This window comes from Eptatretus burgeri, chromosome 14 (genome assembly GCF_056783735.1).
Source record: "Eptatretus burgeri isolate ZD-2024b chromosome 14, Ebu_testis_v1, whole genome shotgun sequence".
NCBI lineage: Eukaryota > Metazoa > Chordata > Myxini > Myxiniformes > Myxinidae > Eptatretus > Eptatretus burgeri.
This window is the reverse complement of record NC_140974.1, coordinates 61871930-61896938: the sequence shown is the minus strand read 5'-3', so window position 1 is coordinate 61896938 and position 25009 is coordinate 61871930. Positions and strand designations below refer to the sequence as shown.

The window sequence follows — 25009 nt, the reverse complement described above, 5'->3', positions numbered from 1 at the left end:
GATAACATTGCAACAAAGCATATTGCATTAATTAATATTAACAGCAATAATAATCATAACCAATATACAAGCTTTTCCCTGGCGCAATCACATCTGTGCTTGGTAAAAGGCTCAAACAGTACGGCAGGCGGGCGGCATGCTGCAAGGCCATGAAGATCAACGAAAATTTGGACCAACGGACCAACGGACCAACGGGCCATTTGGTAACATGAAGAGCGATGCCTTTTGTAGAGATATATGATGAGATTTTCTTGTATATTTATATAGTACGTACTCTTTTTCTTCTTCTCTGAGGAAAACTTTTCGTGTCATTCACACTTTGTTTTCGCCTCTTCGTCTTTTATTTTTTTTTAAAGTATTTCACAGGACAAATTTCAATTTATTCGTGCGAAGGTGCGTTTCCTCTTTCCGTTTCTCATGTTCTCCCCTGAGTAGGTGTGTCATCTCCCCTGGTGTTTCACGTGCACATGGTGCACCTGCATCGCTTCGGTCGATAAAGCCGGACATCCCGTCTGCCAGCACCGGTCGTCGGTGGCTGTTAAAGTCCCAACGGCGTCATTTCCGAAGAGTAGGCGAGTTATCACCGGCACCCTGAACAACTGTCAGATTCCTGCCCCCAAATCGCCTCCAGTCGAACGTGACACATGACCAGCCAGTTCGTGAAAGACTTGCGTGAAACCTCGTTCCCGGCCGAAGACCCCCACGAGGAGGTGGGAATAATTGGGGTCGTTCCGGTCAGCCCCCCCCCCACCCCCACACACACACCCAACGTTTTAAAGCTTCATCGGATGAAGCTTATGGATCGTTTCCCCAAAACAAGGTCACGTGTCGTGCAGGTTGGACAGACATCACGTCGTGGACCCTCCAAGCGTGGTGGAACGTGGTGACGAACCGGTCGGCGAGTCCAGGGCGGACGGGGGACAACTCGCGCCACCAGTGAGCAATCTTTATGACGGATCAGTGTTTTAATTTCCGTCCCCATGAATATGCAAATAGTTTTAATTCGAAACGCTGTTTAGGAGCACAAAGCAGCACCGAGCCATAATTAGTTTCCAATTAAGCGGCTTAATTGTTGTAGCGATATCTGTAATTACGGGTGGGAGGGTGGTGGCACAGGACGTGCTCGTGGTCGAGAGAATCGAGGATGGATACCGTGGAAGATGGTGAACGGAGGACGGACGGCGTGAATGGCGGGCTCAACGAGATACGCGGACGATGGTTAAAATGCATTAAAATTACTGAGAACAAAGGACGAGTCGGAGACACCAGGGAGATGGAAGAGCTCATTAAATGGGGGCTTTGCTTTCGGCGAAGATGGGCAAGCAGGAGTGGTCACAAGGTGTGTGTGTGTGTGTGTGTGTGTGTGTGTGTGTGTGTGTGTGTGTGTGTGTGTGTGTGTGTGTGTGTGTGTGTGTGTGTGTGTGTGTGTGTGTGTGTGTGTGTGTGTGTGTGTGTGTGTGAGAGAGAGAGAGAGAGAGAGAGAGAGAGAGAGAGAGAGAGAGAGAGAGAGAGAGAGAGAGAGAGAGAGAGAGAGAGAGAGAGAGAGAGAGAGAGAGAGAGAGAGAGAGAGAGAGAGAGAGAGAGAGAGAGAGAGAGAGAGAGAGAGAGAGAGAGAGAGAGAGAGAGAGAGAGAGAGAGAGAGAGAGAGAGAGAGAGAGAGAGAGAGAGAGAGAGAGAGAGAGAGAGAGAGAGAGAGAGAGAGAGAGAGAGAGAGAGAGAGAGAGAGAGAGAGAGAGAGAGAGAGAGAGAGAGAGAGAGAGAGAGAGAGAGAGAGAGAGAGAGAGAGAGAGAGAGAGAGAGAGAGAGAGAGAGAGAGAGAGAGAGAGAGAGAGAGAGAGAGAGAGAGAGAGAGAGAGAGAGAGAGAGAGAGAGAGAGAGAGAGAGAGAGAGAGAGAGAGAGAGAGAGAGAGAGAGAGAGAGAGAGAGAGAGAGAGAGAGAGAGAGAGAGAGAGAGAGAGAGAGAGAGAGAGAGAGAGAGAGAGAGAGAGAGAGAGAGAGAGAGAGAGAGAGAGAGAGAGAGAGAGAGAGAGAGAGAGAGAGAGAGAGAGAGAGAGAGAGAGAGAGAGAGAGAGAGAGAGAGAGAGAGAGAGAGAGAGAGAGAGAGAGAGAGAGAGAGAGAGAGAGAGAGAGAGAGAGAGAGAGAGAGAGAGAGAGAGAGAGAGAGAGAGAGAGAGAGAGAGAGAGATAGATATATATATATATATCAACATCACACGAAGGATGTACATTTATTTGTTTGATTGTTTTGTTAGAAGAGGAGAGAAAAGGGGATTGCGATGCGACTTTGAGGGTTGAAGATCTCGGGGGGGGGGGGGGGTAACGTTGGGGTGAAGACCCTTCGAGTTCAGGACCAGCAGGCAGCTCGACCCACATCCCGTGTCCTTGCTGCTCGTGTGTGCTCACACTGATGTTGACGAATATCCTTGTCCCACGTGTGATTTGCGTACAAGCTCCTCCGTGAAACCTGCATTACTGTTCCGAAGACGAGGGAGGGACAGGTAGGGGAAGTGGAGATCGGCACCTGGCCCGGTGTCGGTGTGCCCGAGTAATGCCATCACCGAGAGCGACAAGCAGGCTGATGGCGAGTGAAGCCTTAAAAGGGAACACCTTGACAGCAGAATTCCATCGCTGTCAATGTCGTTCAATCACACCGGCTCGAGAGTGGAAGTAATCTTGCGACTAATACGACACACGCCTCGGACACGCTGGCCCTTGACTATGCCGGGCATCGAACAATATTGTTCCAGGACACAATGCTCAATGGTCTCGGGTCTAGGATCTAGTGACAGTTTGTATCTTGTACACCGCTTACATTTTCAATTGCACAAGTCACCTTGGTCAAAGTTTCATCAAGTAATGGTGATACAAGGAAATTTGCATACGGGAGGGGGCTACATCTGACTCCATGATACTATTACTACTACTACTACTACTTTAAGATCTTATGGTCTTGAGTTCCAGCCCTTATCGTAACCGTTGAATTAACACCAGGTGGGGGTTGACTCAGCCTGTCATCCTTCCAAGGTCTGCAAAATGAGGCACTGCATCAATTGCACAGCTTCACCCCAGAAAATGATGCAGCCAAGTAGCCCCCGGCTGCATTCTAGGAGAGAGAGAGAGAGAGAGATAGAGATAGAGATAGAGATAGAGATAGAGATAGAGATAGAGATAGAGATAGAGATAGAGATAGATATACCACTACTAATTATTTGACGACTCCAAGTCATACCAGCCTCTTGTGAAGTTTGACGCAAGTCTTTCACGAACCGACTGTCCAGTGCTGCCTAGCGTTCGATCGAAGGTGGGAGCGGTTTGTAAATTTGTTCAGGGGTGTCGGTGATATGTCGCCTACTCTTCGTGAAAGACGTCGTGGCGTCTTTAACATCGACTAATTAATGCTAGCAGACGGGACACTCGGCTTAACGTCCTTCCAATGGACGGCACACTTATTAATGCCCTGCCTGCAAAACACCAAGGTGACAGTTTGTGGTCCGGTTGGGATTCAAACCCAGACTGGACTGCTCGAAGCTAAATGCACTATACTTCAACCCCCCCCCCCCCCGATTAAGGTTAACCAATTAACTTATTTTGTACACACTAACCCTAATATATATATATATATATATATATATATATATATATATATATATATATATATATATATATATACATTTCTTCTTCTTCTTCTTCTTCTTCTTCTTTCGGCTGCTCCCGTTAGGGGTCGCCACAGCGGATCATCCGTATGATCCGCATAGTGATTTGGCACATGTTTTACGCCGGATGCCCTTCCTGACGCAACCCTGGTCGCCTCTTACGATACAGGGATATGGTACACCTATTTTAACCGGGGTATACACCGGCCCAGCACACTGGTACTCACTTCGCCGACCTCGGAAGGATGACAGGCTGAGTCAACCCCCTGGTGTATTAATTCAGTGGCCCAACGGGGCTTGAACTCAGGACCTTTTGGATCCCAAGCCGCTGCCCTAACCACTGCACCAACACCAGGCTCATATATATATATATATATATATATATATATATATATATATATATATATATATATATATATATATATATATATATATATATATATATATATATATATATATATATACTATTAACTTAATACACTAACATCCAGGTGTCTTTACCAATGCAATTTGATGTCTCGGTAGGGAACTCACCAGGATATTGGCCGACAAGTGACAAGGACTAACTCCTTCAATCCTGAACATCCACAGACTACCAATTCCTGGGCCAGGAGCATCCTACCACCGGATGAGCTGTCCGGAGTGCGGACGAGTCTGCAATGACAAGACATTGTTTGAAAGACACTTTTCAGTAGTAGCAACACCGTATGCTTTACCACGACGACGTATGGTCATGTAAATTGCGCAGAAGCACCCAGCACAAGTGTTGATCAATAAGTGCGTAGCCTAACATAAACTAAGGAAATTCGACATCACCAACAAATTCCAAATTGTAAATCTTCACAAAACTGTTTACCTTGGACCACCACCAAAGAGGGACAGTGTGTAAGAGTGGACCAAACGGCCAATTATGTGATTTCTTGAACAAAATTGTGGACATTGAGAACACGGCGATCGAGGTGCCCCCAAGATGTCACGAAAATGTCCCCAATGATGACACGACCTTGCGTTTGGGCCATATTATGGCCAGTTGTCCCTGGTTGTGTTAAGATGGTACAAGTTTGACCCCCAAACTATGAACGAGATGATTGCATCTCCAATGTAAGGACATGTTCAAATGGGTGATTGTTGTGCATCATGTATGCAGACACGGAGATGGAGCTACGAGCACCCTGGCAGTGGAGAGTAGGAGGTGATGAGGAGGAGGAGGAGGAGGAGGAGGAGGAGGAGGAAGAGGATGAGGATGGTCGCCTGAACTGGAAGTGGACGCCACCGCATTCTCCTTGCCAGATGGCGGGACAGCCTGATGGCCGAGCAAGGTAATCAGATCTCATTCCTGAACTCCACGCCTGCCAACATGCGCAAATGGAGCCTCCGAATGATGCGCGTGTGTGATCTGGGATGGAGCCAACTTCGTGCTGGGGGGGTTCTGAGAACACATCCGATGAAACATTCCAGGTTAACCTTAAACCGATTAAGCAGACTTACTGGTTATGTGCAGGGTTATCGATCCAAACTGATGACAATATTAATTATTATCACTCATGGTCGATTCCAGAAGGATGCGATGTATTGACGTGGCGCGCAAATCCGGAATCTTTTAAAGGGCCGTCCACATACTACGTACGTATATAGAAAATGGTTAAAAAATTTTTCAAAAAGGTGTCGTTTTGCTAAACTTTTCTTTATTACCTTCATTGTGTTTCGATGTGTCACACGACTTGAATGATAGTCTGTTTCAAAGTTGCACACATAAAATGTTGTACTCAAACCATGGAACTTCTCGTTTCTGTTCGGTATTTAATTAGCAATGAATTGTCATTGCCAAAGGTGTTTACCGTTCCCAACAAGCAGCTGGTATGAGACTCGTCACTAAATAAACATGGTCTGTCCCTGAAATTGGGTGGCCCGTGACCGTAATCTGATGAGCATGGGCCACTGAGACTTAAGCGGTCCTGGGATGTTCAACTCCATCAAGACCTCACGAGTCGCCACCAAAAGGTCCCGCACGTGAAGCGGTTCAGGGTTGGGTTGTTCAACTCCATCAAGACCTTACGAGTCACCACAAAAAGGTTCCGCACGTGAAGCGGTTCAGGGTTTGGATGTTCAACTCCATCAAGACCTCACGAGTCACCACCAAAAGGTCCCACACGTGAAGCGGTTCAGGGTTGGGATGTTCAACTCCATCAAGACCTCACGAGTCACCACCAAAAGGTCCCGCACGTGAAGCGGTTCAGGGTTGGGTTGTTCAACTCCATCAAGACCTCACGAGTCACCACCAAAAGGTCCCACACGTGAAGCGGTTCAGGGTTGGGATGTTCAACTCCATCAAGACCTCACGAGTCACCACCAAAAGGTCCCGTACGTGAAGCGGTTCACGGTTGGGATGTTCAACTCCATCAAGACCTCACGAGTCACCACCAAAAGGTCCCGTACGTGAAGCGGTTCAGGGTTGCACGAGACATCGAGCGTGAACGTGGCACGGCCACGTGGGACCAAACGATCCCATCTCTCCTTTGCCTGTGTGTTTGTACGTCCCCCACTTTTAATCTTGAGCTGCACATCGAGCTGTTTGAATTGCGGATCGGAATCGTTACTCACATTTAGACAGCACTTCTCCACACCACATGCTCAAGTCAATGTTTGGAGAAGCACCACGTGATAGGAGTGCAAGCAAACTGAAAATCTCAGATAATCACAGCATTGTGGAGAACTTGCGCTTTAAGGCCAAACACAGCTCAAGCCAAAGTGTTTGTGGTGTGTCGATTGGTTAGTGCTCGTCACGTTGAGCCAAGGCACCATTGGGGTGAACTCGTCGTGGAGAAGTGCGATGCGTGCAGCTTCAGCCAGAAGGGCTTTTATGAATTACACACGCAGAACATCTGGAACCTTCTGGAACTGTTTATGACTCGATGTTTTGTAACAGTTTGTGACTCAACATGTAACTGTTTGTGACCTGATGTGAAGCAACTGTTTGTGACTCGACGTTTTGTAACTGTTTGTGACTGGACGTCTTGTATCTTTGTGATTCCACATTTTGTAACTGTTCATGGAATCGGTTTTGTATCTGCCTTTGACTTGAAGTTTTGTAACTGTCTTTGACTCGACATTTGTCTTGTTACTGTTTGTGATTCGATGTTTTGTAACTATTTGTGACTTGACATTTTGTAACTGTGACTCGATGTTTTGTAACTCTTTGTGACTTGACATTTTGTAACTTTGTGATTCCATGTTTTCTAACTGTTTGTGACTCGATATTTTGTAACTTTATGCTCGACACTTTGTAACTATTTGTGATTCGACATTTTGTAACTGTTTGTGACTTGACTTGTGTTTGTGACTGCACATTTTTGAACTTCATGACGACGTTTTTTAACTGTCTTTGACTCGACGTTTTTAATTGTTTGTGACTTGATGTTTTGTAACTGTTTGACTGTTTTGTAACTGTCTTTGACTCGACATTTTGTGACTGTCTTTGACTCGACATTTGTTTTCTAACTGCTTGTGACGCTGTTTTGTCACTGTTTGTGATTCGACTTCTGTTTGTGACTGCACATTTTAAAACTATTTATGACCTGATGTTTTTTAACTGTTTGTGACTTGACTTCTGTTTTTGACTCCGTATCTTGTAACTGTTTGTGACTCGACATCTTTTAACTGTTTGTGACTTGACATTTTGTAACTATTTGTGACTCAATGTTTTTTACTGTTTGTGACTCAACATTTTGTAAGTGTTTGTGACTTGACTTTTTGTGTTTGTAACTTGACATTTTGTAATTGTTTGTGACAATGTTTTGCAACTGTTTGTGACTCGACATTTTGTAACTGTTTGCGACTCAATATTTTGTAACTGTTTGTGACTCGATGTTTTGTAACTGCTTGTGTTCGACACTTTGTAACTGTTTGTGACGATGTTTTGTCACTGTGACTCGACGTTTTGTATCTTTGTGATTCCACATTTTGTAACTGTTTGTAACAATATTTTGTAACCGTCTTTGACTTGACATTTTGTAACTGTTCATGAATCGATTTTGTAACTGCCTTTGTCTTGACGTTTGGTAACTGTCTTTGACTCGACATTTGTGATTCCACATTTTGTAACTGTTTGTAACAATATTTTGTAACCGTCTTTGACTCGACATTTTGTAACTGTTCATGAATCGATTTTGTAACTGCCTTTGTCTTGACGTTTGGTAACTGTCTTTGACGCGACATTTGTGATTCCACATTTTGTAACTGTTTGTAACAATATTTTGTAACCGTCTTTGACTCGACATTTTGTAACTGTTCGTGAATCGGTTTTGTAACTGCCTTTGTCTTGACGTTTGGTAACTGTCTTTGACTCGACATTTGTGATTCCACATTTTGTAACTGTTTGTAACAATATTTTGTAACCGTCTTTGACTCGACATTTTGTAACTGTTCATGAATCGATTTTGTAACTGCCTTTGTCTTGACGTTTGGTAACTGTCTTTGACGCGACATTTGTGATTCCACATTTTGTAACTGTTTGTAACAATATTTTGTAACCGTCTTTGACTCGACATTTTGTAACTGTTCGTGAATCGGTTTTGTAACTGCCTTTGTCTTGACGTTTAGTAACTGTCTTTGACTCGACATTTGTTTCGTTACTGTTTGTGATTTGATGTTTTGTAACTCTTTGTGGCTTGACATTTTGTAACTGTGACTCGATGTTTTGTAACTCTTTGTGACTTGACATTTTGTAACTTTGTGATTCTATGTTTTCTAACTGTGTCTGTGACTCGATATTTTGTAACTTTGTGCTCGACACTTTGTAACGATTTGTGATTCGACATTATGTAACTGTTTGTGACTCCACATTATGTAACTGTTTGTGACTCAACATCTTTTAACTGTTTGTTACTCAACGTCTTTTAACTGTTTGTGACTCGACGTCTTTTAACTGTTTGTGACTTGACGTTTTGTAACTGTCTTTGACTCACATTTTGTAACTATCTTTGACTTGACATTTATTTTAAAACTGTTTGTGACTCAACATTTTGTAACTGTTTGTGACTCGACTTTTTGTAAGTGTTTGTGACACAACGTTTTGTTACTGTTATGACTCAATCTTTTGTAACTTTGTGACCCGGCGTTATACAATTGTTTGTCTTGACATTTTCTGTCTGTGACTCGATATTCTGTAACTTTTGTGACTTGACATTTTGTAACTCTTTATGACCTGATGCTTTGGGCTCGCAGGATGGCCTAGACCGAGAGATACACACACTCTCTTCAAAGCTGTCTAACTTGGGTTTGAATCCCGACCCAACTCTAAACATTAATATCCAATGGTGCCGTTCACAAAACGTAGGCGAGCTATCACTGGCACCATAAACAAATTAAAAAAATTCTGCCCGAACGTGTAGGGGTGCATTGCATCAGCTGTACAGCCGCCTCCTTAGTCAGTGATTCCACTCCACAGCCTTGTGCTGATATGAAAGATGACCTGATGCTTTTTAATGGTGACCTAATAATTTGTAATGGGTTGTGACCTCATTGTTTGTTAGCATTTGTAACTTGATGTTTTGTAGTGGCTTGCAAAATTATTCACCCACTGCCAATAATTCCACATTTCGATGAATTACGAATGATGTAGAAACAATTTTTCCAAATTAACTTTTTTTTCATAACTAAAGAGATCAAACAAAGCACTGTTATAGTTGAAGGAAGTTACCTGTCAGGAATACCTGCAAAAAACACGTACAAATCAAAATTCACTGGTTGTAAAAGTATTCAGCCCCTTCAGTAAGTACTTGGTGGAAGCACCTTTTTCAGAAATGACTGCTACAAGTGTTTCTAGGTAGGTCTCTACCAGCTTTTCACAGTGAGATGGTGAAATCTTTGCCCATTCTTCACATGAAAATTGCTCTAGTTCTGCCAAGTTTGATGGGGATCGTCGATGGACTGCAATCTTCAAGTCTCGTCATCAATGTTCAATTGGGTTCAAGTCAGGACTTTGACTGGGCCACTCAAGAACATTTATTTTCTTCTTATTTAGCCACTCTAGTGTGGCTTTAGCTTTGTGGTTTGGATCATTGTCCTGCTGAAATGTGAATTTCCTACCCAGTTTCAGATTCATGGCCGACTCGAGCAGGTTTTCATCAAGGATTCTCCTGTACTTGGCACTGTCTATCATCCATTCAATCCTGACAAGCTTCCCAGTCCCTCTTGATGAAAAGCAGCCCCATAACATGATGCTCCCACTACAATGCTCGACAGTATGGATGGTGTTGACTGGGTCATGTGCAGTGTTCATCTTGCCCGAGATGTAACACCATAAAGTTCAATTTTTGTCCCGTCTGACCACAAAACATTTCTCCACATACCTGCAGAATCATGAAGATGCTTTTTCACAAATTCCATTCGAGCTTTTATATGTGTCATTTTCAGTAATGGCTTCTTTCTTGCCACTGTCCATAGAAGCCAGGTTTGTGAAGGGAACAGATTATTGTTGATTGATGAACATTGACCCCCATCTCAGACATAGATCCTTGCAGATTTTTCAGTCATTGTTTGATGTACAGTGACATCCTGACCTGTTTCCTGCTCACTCGGATGCTGAGTTTGGATGGGCGACCTGATCTGATTTGAGTCTGGGTGGTATGATATGTCTTCCACTTCTTAATCAAGGATTTCACCGTACTCAAACGGATAATGAGTGACTGAAATCTTCTTATAACCCTCTTCTGAACGGTGCTTCTCCACCACTTTATGTCTGACTTCTTTGGAAAGCTCCTTGAGCTTCATGTTTGCTTTGTTGGTTGACCAAGTGAGTTGCACCTTAAAAACTCCTTAGATAAGTAGGGGAGCTTAATTTTTAAATTAAACCACTGATCACACACAGGTGATACCTATTACACTTATTTTGTAAGCTTTCAAACAAATAATTTGCTCCTGAAGTTATTTAGAGTTAATAGTGGGGAAACTTAGCATAACAATTGTGCATTTTGTGAGGAAAGCACCAAATTTGGCACACTATCGTATTATGAACAGATTTGGATATTGGGCTATCTCAAATTCAGCCGCTGATGGCTGTGGCAGCCTTTTTCCACTGCCATCAAAAATTTTGAGATGGCCCAATATCCAAATCTATTCATAATATGTTAAGCTACTAGTGTGCCAAATTTGGTGCTTTCCTCACAAAGTGCACAATTGTTATGCTATATTTAGCTAAGTTGCCCCACTATAATAAGGAAAAGGGTTTGAATCCTTATGTAACTAAGAATCATCTGATTTTCTCTGTTAATATAAATTATTCACATTTTATCTGAATTTTTTAGCTTTATAACTTTGGAGTAGTTTGGAAAGATTCTATATATTAAGTTTGATTTGAAAGCATCATTAAATAAACTCAGGTGGTATCAAAATGTGAAAACCTTGGAGGGGAGTGAACACCTTTGCAGGTCACTGTAGCTCTTAATGACCTGATGGTTTTTGACCATTTTGTAACTGTTTCGTGACTCGATGCTTTTGTGACTTGGTGTTGTGACTGTTTTATGACTCATTGTTTTGTAACTGATTCAATGATATTTTTTTTAACTGTTTGTGACTCAATAATGTTTTGTAACTGTGACTCGACGATGTCTATCTTTGCTCTTTGCTTATCTGGGTTGTTTCTGATGACTCCAATGCTGTACTGTCGTACCCTGCCATTCGGAGGGGATATGCTCCTGAAAAATGTCACAAATGTCGGGGTCTGTGAATGTTGGGACATTGTTAAAAACAAACAAAGAAACAAGCCAGTAGGCGATGAGGGATTCGCTAGGATCGAAGCGCTGGATACGATGCTTTTCATTCTGACTGATCCACCGACGAAGATTCATTGCCAAGACGTATTGGTTCACATACAATTGTTCCTCTGCCTGGCAAGATTTTTCCTATTGTGTATTTTGCCAACTGGCACTCCTCATAAAAAATAATGGTAAATGGACACCCTATTTTTGAAGGACTACCATTTGAAAAATAATCGCTTTGCTGGTTTGTGCTGTGGAGCCTCGCGTTGCAGACACACACACGCGCACACACACACACACACACACACACACACACACACACACACACACACACACACACACACACACACACACACACACCACCGGTCGCTTCGCTGACAGGAATACTAAAGGAAGGGGGAGGTGGGGAGGAATGAAGAGGTGGGGGAAGGCAAGACAGTGTGAGGTGAGAGGAAGGGAAGGCTGATGTGTGGTGGAGTGTTAATTATGCTCTTGTTTGACCACACCTCCTGAGCCACACAATATTTTTCATAAGCCACGCCCACTTTCCTACGCCACTCCCACTTTGAATAATAAATAATTGGAGGTGGTGTTTGGGTCATGGAATCGTTTTCGGTAAATAAATAAATAATTGAAGGTGGTGTGTGGGTCGTGGAATTGTTTTCGGTAAATATATAAATAATTGAAGGTGGTGTGTGGATCGTGGAATCGTTTACGGTAAATAAATAATTGGAGGCGGAGTGTGGGCGGGGAATCGTTTTCGGTAAATAAATAAATAATTGGAGGTGGTGTGTGTGTGGGGAATCGTTTTCGGTAAATAAATGAATAATTGAAGGTGGTGTGTGGGTGGGAAATCGTTTTCGGTAAATAAATAAATAATTGGAGGTGGTGTGTGGGTGGGGAATAGTTTTCGGTAAATAAATAAATAATTAGAGATGGTGTGTGGGTCGTGGAATCGTTTTCGGTAAATAAATAAATAATTGAAGGTGGTGTTTGGATCGTGGAATCGTTTACGGAAAATAAATAAATAATTGGAGGCGGTGTGTGGGTCGTGGAATTGTTGACGGTAAATAAATAATTAAAGGTGGTGTGTGGATTGTGGAATCGTTTATGGCAAATAAATAAATAATTGGAGGTAGTGTGTGGGTCGTGGAATAGTTTTCGTTAAATAAATAAATAATTAAAGATGGTGTGTGGATCGTGGAATCGTTTACGGTAAATAAATAACTAAGGTGGTGTGTGGATCGTGGAATCGTTTACGGTAAATAAATAAATAATTGGAGGCGGTGTGTGGGTCGTGGAATCGTTTACGGTAAATAAATAAATAAAAAATGGCCCATATAGACGATAGGGCATGTGGTCCTAAGAGCTTGTCTTGTGGTCTCCATCTCCCGACTAAATAAAACTTATTTTATAATTAAGTTAATTATTTTTTATGAATTATCGTTCATATTCCCGCGTCATCGGTTGGAGCATTTTGTTGAATTTTAGGTTAGAATAACTAATATTTCGTCGGTAAAATAATTATCACGATCTCGATATTTATTCAATAAAATTGTACGTTTCATTAATCAACGTTGCTGCGATTTTTCATTTTTGAAAAGGAGACAATCAGCAACATCGTACGAGAGTGCTGCGGTACGGCGAATAGCGGTTCACGTGTGTAAACAGATGCTGTTTGGTGAAAAGTATCGGTGAAAATGGCATCAGTTGGTGTCAAATTTGGTGTAAAAAATAGGTGTTATGCACATGTTCCAGGTGCCGGTGGTGATATTGTGCCATTTACCGAAAAAAGGTGGAGAACATTCTTGAGTGCTGTAGATATTTGGAGCGATTTGGTGGGAAACCAGGCCGATTTAGCGAGGTCTTTCGTCCGCGATCATGGTCTACACTGCAGCGCATGTGAAAGTGCATTGCCGGTCCCTGAAACTGGGGGTTGCCACGCAGTGTGTTACCCGTATTTCACTGATTCTACCAAGCAAAAACGTGCACAAACTGCTAAACAGAAGCATCAGAATGTCACCCAATCATCCGGTAAGTTTAAAAGTAGCCTACAAATGCATCACGAATGAGAAAATTGCATGTACAATCATGTAGGGAGGCCTATGATATTGGGTCAGGTCAGTCCCAAATGTTGTGATTTGTGTAGTCTACATGAATCGTAAAATGTGGGACTTTTGTTTTTACATGTAGTAGATCGATTCCATATATCTTCGTGCTTTTTCATTATTTTGACATAACCCTGCCCTACAAAAGGTAGATGCCTACCATAGATATCCCTGTTGGAGGATTTATAACATGGGAATCTAGGGTCTCGGTAGAGAGCCAACCTGCACCCTGCAAGACCCCGCAAAATGTTTGCTACATGACTTGATAGAAGACCTTTCCAAATATATTCTACCAACTTAATCATTAATCATAATCATTTTTTCCTCCCTTGTGAATGATTGTTAAAAATTCATCAGTTTGGATGTAATTTAGAATGTGCAATTTCTAACAGAAAAAAAAAATGTGTGCAGTTTTGAATGTTGAAATTTAGGTTGGTATTCCTTTACATAAAAATAAGAGTCAGTTGGGGAGGGCAAGCAAACGTTTTGAATTTTTTTTTTGTTTTTGTTTCTGCCTAACATGTGCACTGTATTTATCTGGTATTCCATGTTAGTGCAGTAATTATAACTGCAGCAAAACTTGACAATTAAAAAAAAATCTCAACAGTAGAGATACTAATACCAAAGAGAAAGTTCTATTTTGAGAAGAAATATATTTCAGTAGGTTGCCACATACACTTTTTGATTAGTTTTTAAAGGAAAGTACAGCATTTTTGGGTTTGAAAATCTAGTTATTTCATTTTGATAATACAGAGGAAAATTCTTCCAAGGAGCCATTTGCTTTAGAAAATTAGTTTCTTTTTAAATCCTTTATAGTGCTGCACAAACTTATATTTTTCCCAATTTAATCTATTTTATAATTGAATTGACCATTAATATGTGTAATTTTAGCAAATTTTTAGATTAAGAAATCCTTACCCAGAATTTTCATTTTTAAAAATGGTGCATTTTGGTTGTTTTTGGATAGCTTTTGGAAACTTTTTTTTTCAAGCCAAGCAGATCTGCTGCACATGTGTGTAAATTGATTGTTGCATCAGTTACATGTATGAATGATTAGGCCTAAAAATTGTTGTGTTGACCTCCGCTGACAAGAATCACGAGAGCATTTGATTTTTTTTTAATGTTCAATTTAACAAACTTCTGTTTTATTTATAATTTAAAAAAAAACATGCATGCCAATGTACTGACCCACCTGTAAATTCCACGAGAGCAAAATAACATTATTTTCTTAAGCCTCTGTTTTTGATTGTGCATGTGTTTGTTGTGTTTTTTTTTCTGATTTCGTAACAGTACATGTATACACTTATGAGTTTAATATTTTGTGTTTGTTGTATACAGAACTGGATCCCTCTGCATTTTCTTCAAGCGGAGACAGAGACAAACATACATCTGCTACATCTGATGCAAGACACTTGTGTTCCACTTCTAACATTGCAAAACAGCCGACTAAATCTTCTCACATCTTGCCAACAGTTTGTATCGTATGCAGGAGTGGTAAGACATTTCAGGATTCAAGAGGCAGAAAGCAGAAAGAACTATTGACGCTTTGTGAACAGATTGATAGAGGCAAGCTTCGACTAGCTGCAGAGGAAAAAGATGACAAAAATATTCTTGTTCATATCAGAGATCGTGACTGTGTAGCTATAGAAGTCAGATATCACCGGAGCTGCTACAAGGGATACACAGACTATTTGAGAAGATCTAACCCTCAACATGTTCATGCAGCTACAGAACAGATATATTCTCAAGCATTTGACAGTTTTTGTAACTATACAATTGACCAGAAAATTCTGAAGAACAAAGATCTACCGGCTTACGTCATTGAAACGTATATTTGATAATGCAGTAAAAGACATTGAAGGGAAGGACTCGTCCAACTACAAAACCCATAGCCTGAAACAAAGAATCAGAAGGAGATATCCCCAGCTTTGCTTCATTCAGCCCCCAAAAAAATACCAGAGTGAACTGGTATACATTGACACACTATCATCTGAAGAGCTTGTAAGGGATACGGTCACCTCAGAAACAGACACAAATACAACTGATGCTGAGGAGTCTCCACCTCCAGTGAAACGGTCAAAACAGTGCAACGGAAGACAGGTCGTACCTCAAATATCATCATTAAGAGAGCGTTATTCAACAGCCCTAGATCTGAAGAATGCTGTGATGGATACAACAAACTCTACAACTCTTCCCTGGCCTCCAACCTCAGGTGACTTAACCATGGATGCTGCCCGCCAGATAGTTCCAACCATGCTATTAGTCCGGGAGCCAACCTGTGTACGAGGCTGTTTTAGGGTTGGACCTTACAGCCTCTGCTATAAAATTTTACACCCCCAGGATGTTTAGATATATGTTTGCAGTTCATGAAAACCAATGTTGGCAATTCATAAGCTCTTGCGAAAAATTTTGGCGGCCGTTTTTGTTTGAGGAAGATTTGAAAAATTTGATGAAACAGCAATTGTCAATAAAATTTCTAAAAAAATTAAAAAAATCACATTCATGAAAAATAAATGTGAACTAAATGTAAGAATTCAATCAGTGCATTGTAAAATGACAAAAAAAAATTGCCTTTGTGAAAGTAAACCTCGTAAAAGTACATAATTTTGTGAAAAATGCCTTAAAAATAACGTTTTTTGAAGATGGCCTTTAGAACTTTTCTTATCATAGGCAGATGCTGCATTAGAATACTAATTTCTCTTAATGTGATATGAACATGGTATCCATGGCTAATTAAAACAGCAAATTTGATTGAGTTCTATCAATTTTTAAAGAGAAAATTAACATTTTTGTCAACCAAAGTTACCCCTACCCCCAAAATCCTCTTACTCTATTGAACACAGTTCGGTTAAGGTTTGCTGATCCAGGTTGGGTACTTCACAGTTCACTCTTCCAAAGGAAAATTCAATGGTGTTTGGAGTGACATGGCCCTGGAGCAGACATACAACAATGAAGGGAAGACATCTCTGTTCAAACGCATATCTCAGGCACCAGCTGCTCGAGATAAATATGTGAAAACAGCACCATTTCTCACAGCTGTATCAGAGAACATAAAGTCTATGGCTAATCTAGGCCAACAGGAATCTACTCATCATGGAGAAACACAGAAGCAGGCAACAGAAGAACATATGCATGTTGAGGAGATCAAGAAAGTGATATGCCAGCAGATGATAAACCCATTCCAGTGTAACAACCAAGTGGTTCTGCTCAATAGAGCAACTAGTGAGAAGGCTGCTTCAAAAGACTTGGTCCATGCTCAAGCTAAGGGCATGGAAGCCATTATGAAAGCAGAAGAGGTGGTCTCTATTAAGATTGAACCACTGAAGCTGGTAACTTTCTCCTCACAGAAGAAATCAAAACCATCAAGGAAACAGAGTTTAATCAGGATCTATCAAGATGAGACTGCAACTACACGTGTGCTGTGTTTCTATCGAGATGCCGACCCAGTCACAGGACAGATTGCATTTTCCCATGAGTGGACAGACTATCCATCATCCCTGTTTGAGGTTGATCCACGCTTAGCACAGGGGGTTGTAATGCGCAAAGGCAACGAGTCTGATTTCGTGGCAGTGCTAATTGCTGAAGCTGAGCAGGATGTTGTTTTACAGCTGCCATCATTACCACAGAGTGACCTATACACAGTTTATCTGGTAGACACAATGGCATTTGTAAATAAATACCAAAAAATGGGTGCGAAAACATTTGGTGAACTTCCCCAGCTGTATCTTCGCAAGCAGGTGTATCCTGCAGTTGAAACCTGAAATGTGCAACTGTGTCAACATCATTGGTGATCAGTATGATTTTGATGATAGCCATACTTTGAAGGGTGATGAGCAGCAGAGGAGAAACCAGACAGACCAGGCAAGACAATTCTCACCATCCAAGAGTCTAGAAATTCCGGACTGGAATTTATTCATGAAGAATCCAAGAAATAAAGGAAATCTTCAGAACTTCATTGGCACTTCCCTTTGTGAGAGTCCTGAAGCTATTCCGGATGGAGTGACCATCATTCTTGGTAGTATGATGGAAAACAAAGGTCACACTCTTTCCATCACATCAGCATCAAGTTCAGTTCTGGACTTTCCTTGTGAAGAACATGAAGAGGCAGACACAAGGATTATTGCTCATCTTGCGTATTGTGTGGAATATCTTGATCACCATCGAGCTGTTGTGCATGCAACAGATACAGACATAATTATGCTGTGTATATATCAATTCTGCTGCTTGAACACATTGCAAGAACTCTGGATACAACGGCAGAATCAATACCTACCTATTCATGAGCTGGTAGAAGTGTTGAGCAAGAAGTACCAGAAAATCCTCTTGATGTCGCAGCTACACTTCTGTGCACATATGTGTTGTGTGGATGTGACACAGTGAGCTACCCATTCAGAAGGGGAAAAGAAGAGGTCAGGTCAGGTATGGGAGCATGTGCCAGAACAGCGTGTCGCTGCGTCCACTTTCCGCCGGTACTCCAGGGGCCTCCGTCTGGCCATCCCCCAGGCAGATGCCAGGCCCATCCCCATCTCCTTGAGATGATGGTCAACCTGCTGCAACCATGAGGCACGTGGTCGGCCCACTGGCCTCCCACTCATGAGACGTCCTCGCTGAGAGAATCTGGTGAGCAGGATCAGCGTCAGGAAAACGAGCCACATGTCCATACAGCCGCAGCTGACGCTCACGGACTATGCAGGTAACAAATCTCATCCGAGTCTCTCTCAGCAACCGCTCGTTGGACACAAAATCCGACCAGCGATAGCCAAGGATTCTCCGAAGAGACCTGGTACCAAAGGAATTAAGTTCTCCGTCTCAGATCCTTGGTCAAAGTCCAAGTCTCGGCACCCATAGAGCAAGACTGGAAGTACCAAGGACCTGAAGACTCAGACTTTCGTCCTCCCGCACAGGTACCGGCAGCGCCACACCCCATGATCCAGTGAATCCATGACTCCCCAGGCCCGACCCAGACGTCTATTGACCTCCGGCTCACAACCTGCGGAGACATGAATATCACTGCCAAGGTAAGTGAATCTCTCCACGACCTCAACATCCTCACCACAAACAGACACAGACAGGACAGCAGCATCCAAGATGTCACCGAAAGCCTGGATCTTAGTTTTGACCCAAGAAATCCGTAATCCCAACGGCTCCGACTCCTCATTCAGCACCTCGAGGGCCCCCAAGAGGATGTCTAAAGTCTCCGCAAAGATGACTGCATCATCTGCAAAATCAAGGTCTGAGATCTTGACATTGCCAAACGATGCACCGCAACTTGATCTCTCCGACATCCTCCCTAGAATCCAGTCCATACAAGTGCTGAAAAGTGTGGGGGCAAGTACACATCCCTGACGAACTCCAGTAACAACTGGAAATAAGTCAGAGATGGTACCACCACACTTCACAGCACTCTCAGTACCAGAGTAGAGTTCAGACATCAGATCGATCAGTTTCGGTGGCACCCCACGAAGACCAAGAATCCTCCAGAGGACATCCCGATTCACTGAATCGAACGCTTTACAGAGATCAACATAGGCTGCAAGCAGCCCCTGCCGAAACTCTCGTCTGTGTTCGGTGAGGACACGAAGTGCAAGGATACGGTCAATCGTTGACCTCTTTGGTGTAAAGCCTGACTGCTCTGGACGCTGGTGCTCAAGCAGATGGTGGCAAACCCTATCAAGAATTATCCGAGCAAAGACCTTGCCCGGCACTGAGAGCAGCGTCACCCCTCGGTAGTTTTTGCAGTCTTGGCGATCACCCTTCCCTTTCCAGAGAGGGACAACAAGGCCCCTCTTCCAGTCAGTTGGGATGATGCCTGTGTTCCTGTGAAAAGAAGAGCGGCATAGGTTTCTCTGGGACTGATAGGAAACCTTCCCCACCTTGTTGATTTTGGAAGAGATAGTGAAATGGCAGCAACAGAATGTGTCATTGATGAGGCCAGAGTATACTGGACTGCTCTGCATGGCCAAAAAGGGTTCAGCTGTTTGGATACCCTCAGGCAGCATATGTTTGTCTCTTCAAAATTAGACCTTAGGTCACTGCCAGCAACAGAAGATGCGTTTTACTTCCTTGTTTTAAGAGCATTGTATCAATTGCTTCTGTATAGACGTGCACATCTCAGTGACCGAGCACTTCCCCCAGCCACAACATTTGGCAGAACCCTTATCAATGGAAAACTGGTCCCAATTCTCATGTCTAAGCCAGCCAAGCCAAACATAGACAAAACTGTGTCTTGCATGTGCAAATTATCCAAATGTCTGAAACGATGTTCATGCAAAAAGGCTGCTGTGCCTTGCTGAGTGACATGCATATGCCTTGGTCAGAGAGGTTCATGTGGTGGAGTTGTTTCAGAGAGTGACTCTTCCTCTGAAGAGGATGTTTCATGTCACAATATTGTGTTAATCCATTTCTAATTTTATCTTCCTTAAAACCATGGCATGTAAAAGTATGTTCTTGTTCCTGACCCCATTGATAGTCAAGCATTTCTGAGTTACATAAATCTTTTGTTGTTTGACATATAACCTTGTCAATTGAAGGTAGGTTAAATCTACACCAATTGTGATATAGGAAATGAACTCCTCTTTAATATGAGGGGTCATTTGTGTATATAGGTTTAGTGGTTATGATTTTAGGACAATATGAATTACCCCTACCCCCATCCTACATCTTCGCTTTTGCCAACATTTTGTTATCAGAGGGGGCTCGCAAAAGTGTTGACTGTGTTGTTGCGCAAGAGTTTCACCATTGCCAACATTGGTTTTCATATACTCAAAGGGTGTCTCTTTATGAAAATCAACACAAAAATTTTATAGCAGACCGGGCAATTTTTTTTTAATTTTGATCGGTTGGCTCCCGGACTATATACAACTTTCTTGCATGGGTTGTTGGAGCATCTGATGATCCAGAGGGTGTAAACCGTGTAAAGGTTGGTGATGTGCAAGACCATCGAATATTAACCATTGCCCAGGACATCATCTACCAAGCTACTAAAGGCAAGACAATGTTACCGAAGCAGTCATCTCTCGCAATGGCGGTACGGCATCTTAGTGGATCGGCACAGCTAATAGGCTTACTTAATGGTTTTGGCTATAGCATTTCGCACACCAGTGTTCTTGAGCATGATACTGCCTTGGCATAGCAAAAAGTCCAACGAGGTTCTAGAGCTCTTCCATCGTGCTTGCAGAAGTCTGTCTTCACAACTCTCATCTGGGACAACAATGATTTTGGGGAGCAGACACTTTCGGGAAAAGGCACAACCCATAATACCAATGGCATAGCTGTGCAGCTTGCAGAGATTCATCAGGATGCAGATGCACATTTTACACTTCCACCAGTACAAGGAATGAGAAAGACAAGAAAGCACTCATTACCAGCACCACATACAGAGGTGGTTACATTCAGTGGTGAGAAGAAGTCGTCCCCGAAGGCATTTGCTGGCAATATGAAGCTGGAAATGACACACTATGAGCCAACTTTATATCCTCACAAGAAGAAAGATGCCACCTTCTACATTACAAAATGGCCACAGAAACGTCTTCTTCCTGCTTGGACTGGATTCAATCAGTTACTGGCATCCAGCATCCCACCAAAAGCAACCATTGCATACCTTCCTGTTGTAAATGATAGTCCAACTGATCTGAATACTGTGAATACCATCCTCCATCGAAGCATTGAAATAGCAGACCATCTGGAGCTCCCGTCAGTTGTAGTAGTGATGGATCAGGCTATTTATGCCAAGGCCCAGACAATCAGATGGCAAACACCTATTTTCATGGACAGAATTGTGATAAGACTTGGGGCATTCCATACAACCATGACAGCTATGGCGTGTGTGGGAAAAAGATTTCAGGATGCAGGATTGCAAGATGTCCTTATTGAATCCAGTGCAGTGGCACCAGGTTCTGTGAGCGGTGTGATGAATGGCCACAACTACAACAGAAGCATCCGCTGCCACAAACTTATGGCAGAGGCATTACATCGGCTTTGCTGGCAAAGCTTTATGGAGAGTGTTCCTTTGGAAATGCAAGAGCAGTATCGAGATGTGATTTCATCATTACAATCATCATTCCCAGGCCAGTATGTGCAGCATGTGGAAGGCACATCCTTTCAGGCCATGATGAATGAATATGACAGTTTCATCACAGAGGGGAACAAGAATGCTACCTTTGCTTTTTGGAACTCCAACCTGGAAATGATAGAGGACATCCTCCTTTTCATCAGGGCCACATGGGAAGGAAACTGGCACCTTCATCTTGCTGCAGTTAGGGCACTCCTACCGTGGATATTTGCCGATGACCGAACCAACTACTCTCGTTACCTCCCAGTATATTGGTTTGAGATGAGCCAGCTACCTACTTCACATCAGTACATCTACAAAGAATTGGTCAGTGGACAATTTGCCGTTCAGCGACAAGATACTCATGGGTTTGCACAGGTAGCTTGTGATATGACGATCGAGCAAACGGCGAATAGAGACTCCAAAACAAGAGGTGGGATCAAAGGGTTCTCAACCAACCAAGGAGCTACCAATCGTTGGATACGAGCGCACCATCAACGAGCAGCGATAACCAGACAATGTGAAGAGATGGCTGGCAAAGGGCAGAAATCTTCAAAAAGGGCAGCCCTTACCAACAGTCGAATGACTAGGGATGAAGACGACGTAAACAACATAATGAGTACCATCACGAGCATGACGAATCCTTTCGAAAATGACCCGGAAATGGATGCTGATGATCTGGTTCACTTGTCATCTGGAGTCATTGCACCAGATGATGTGTATTCTGACCTCATGACCGCAAAAGTAAAGGGCGATGAAGCTTTCGTCAATTTTTCTAAAAGCCGCTTGCAAGGTAATGATGTAGACCTGAACAAAACGCTGAAGAAGATGAAACTGAAAACATTTTCAGATGCAGGCAAGCAAACCATCAAGATTAAAGGGAAAGATGTTACTTTGAAAAGTGATCGTGAGTTGTTGGCAAGGCTGGTCATCATTGGCAAAGTACGAAAAGTGAATCTCAAAAGCATGATGACATACTCGTTGAGCCCGTATCCACCAGCCCTTGCGACTTATGAGGGATGCTTAGTTAAAACTAACAAGGCGAGGCTGCTACACTACCTAGAAAGTGTACCTGAGAGTTCCCCTGTCGTGGACCCACCAAAGGGAGGCGTATGGGTAGTAGAAATACCGCAGCTCCATTCCACCCAAGAGGAGGCTGACACCAGGATGCTCCTACATGCACATTACATCAGCACCCAAGGCATCAGAAGCATCATCATCAAAAGCCCAGACACTGACGTGTTTGTTATTGGTGTGGCACTTGTATCGCACCTTGTGGGTTCCCAGTTGTATTTCCACACTGGCAGAGACGACAATGTACGTACCATTGACTTCCAGGCCATACAGCAGGAGCTTGGAGATGACATCGCAAAAGCCATCATAGGTCTCCACTGTTTCACAGGATGCGATTCTGTAAGTTCCTTTTACGGCAAAGGGAAGACAAAAGCAATCAAACTTCTCACCCAAAATAAATCCTTTTCCCATGCGTGTCAAATGCTTGGCGAGTCTTTCTCCGTAACAGACGAGCTTGTTTCTTTACTGGAGGATTTTGTTTGCAAGCTTTCCAACCAGCAGGAGTACAGTCATGTCAACGATGCACGGTATTCTATGTTTTCGATGGCTACAAGAAACGAAAGTGTCATGCCACCAAACCGAGATGCCCTCATCAAACACACACAACGAGCCAACTTCTAGGCAGCTGTTTGCAAGCGCAGCTTTGACAATCACCCAGATATCCCATCACCAGCTGGACATGGTTGGAAATTGATCGATAGCAGCCTCTCAATAAACTGGATGGAAATGCAACCTGCTCAACAGAGCATTCTTGAACTCTCACGCTGCACCTGCAAGAAGTCCAAGTGCAAAGCATCAGATGCAGATGACCAGTGTTGTGTGTCTTTGGGGCAATGTTGTACTGAACTGTGAGAGTGCAAGAACTGTGACAACGCTGAAGAAAGTGAAGAAGAAATGGATGAAGTTGGAGATATCTGCTTCAATGAAGAAAACTTTGAAGAGGAAGAATCTTTTTAATGGTAAGGTAAACTTACATGGGATTATAACTCCGGAATACTGTGTAAAGAAACCATTTTAAACAGCATATCTGTTGCTCTCACTTGCAACACCCGCGTTCCCTTTTAATGGGGGATTATGGGAGGTGGATATTTTTTGTTTTTTGTACCCATACAATATTAATCTTGTTGGATCCATACATTTTTCCTCTAAAAAATTACCAAACATTACTTTTTAAGTGCAATTTATCAACCCTAGTCTCATTTTTTACGAACCGGAAGTGCTAAAAATCCACTTCCAGTTGTAATTTTTGTCTAAAAATAACCCCTTTTCACCTATTTTCAAGCAAGTTTTGCAATTCTAAATAGAGTCGAAGTGTTTCTATATGTTCACAGCATGTCCTGCTACCTATTGAATAAAAAATACTGCCATCTGTTGATCTAAATATTGTCTAAATGCATTCACCCACTGAGCTGCATGTGCTGACATGTAAACAGACATTCGTTACTTCGATCTGCAAAATGTAACGTCGGCCATTTTGATGCGAATCTTTATCGGCTTCTATCGTTTTTCAGCTTTTCGTGATTTGATCGTAATTTTTTTTAGGTTGTGAGTGGGCTACATCCTTGAAAATTGGCACAATTGTTGATTGTTTTATGTACTTTGATCTAATGAGCGCATTTTTGGAAAATATCTTTAGTTCAGAATTTATAGTAGTCCGAATAGTTCATCAGAAAGAAAAAAATCACAAAATTTGGCAAACCGTTGCCATGGCAACATGCAAATATTTTTTTCAAAAAACTCTCCATTGGATCACAGCTTGCTAACCTATAAACAACTTGGTGATGTTACAGCATGATCTGATATTTGTAAATGTGTACAAAATTATGAGCAAATTTTTAATTTTACCTTAGCCCAAATTTAAGGCCATTGACATTTGACCTCGGGTCACTAACAAGATTGACCTTGACTTGCGCTAATTAATGTATTTCTTAAAACTACACACTTATATGATTATGTTGATTCCAAACATGGCATCATTTGTCAAAACATTGGCAAGATAATACCTCTTGAATGTAGTCAGGTCTTTTTGACCCATAGTACCCCGTTAAAAAACATTACTTGTTTGATGCATTATTTTTAGGCGGGAATTACCAATTAATGCTCCACTTTTGAGCGTGGGAACAAAGGGGATATTGATAAGACATGAAATACCTATATTTTAAGACATAATATATGTAGTTCCAATGTGGAGACCACAAAAAGCACTTTCTGAAGGGATTTTGACTACATGCCCTATTATATAGTCTAATAGGGCCAGGACTTGACGAAATTAATCCAGTTAAAGATACTCCCCTCCTACGCCGTGTTTTAAATTTGAAAAGAATCCTTTAAGATTTGGCGGAGACATGAATTTTTGAAAATCGGCCC

The 25009-nt window shown here is 42.4% G+C and overlaps 1 protein-coding gene across 1 annotated transcript; it reads left to right on the top strand.

The window, feature by feature from the left end:
• Window positions 1–111: 111 nt before the first annotated feature.
• LOC147013372 (uncharacterized) lies at window positions 112–24007 on the top strand. The gene is given in 6 exon segments (XM_085853480.1): window positions 112–710; window positions 837–936; window positions 4801–4972; window positions 14857–15319; window positions 15321–15855; window positions 20651–24007. Coding segments are annotated over 4 exon segments (3855 nt in total). The 5' UTR covers window positions 112–710; window positions 837–936; window positions 4801–4959; the 3' UTR covers window positions 23495–24007.
• The last annotated feature ends 1002 nt before the right edge of the window (window positions 24008–25009 follow it).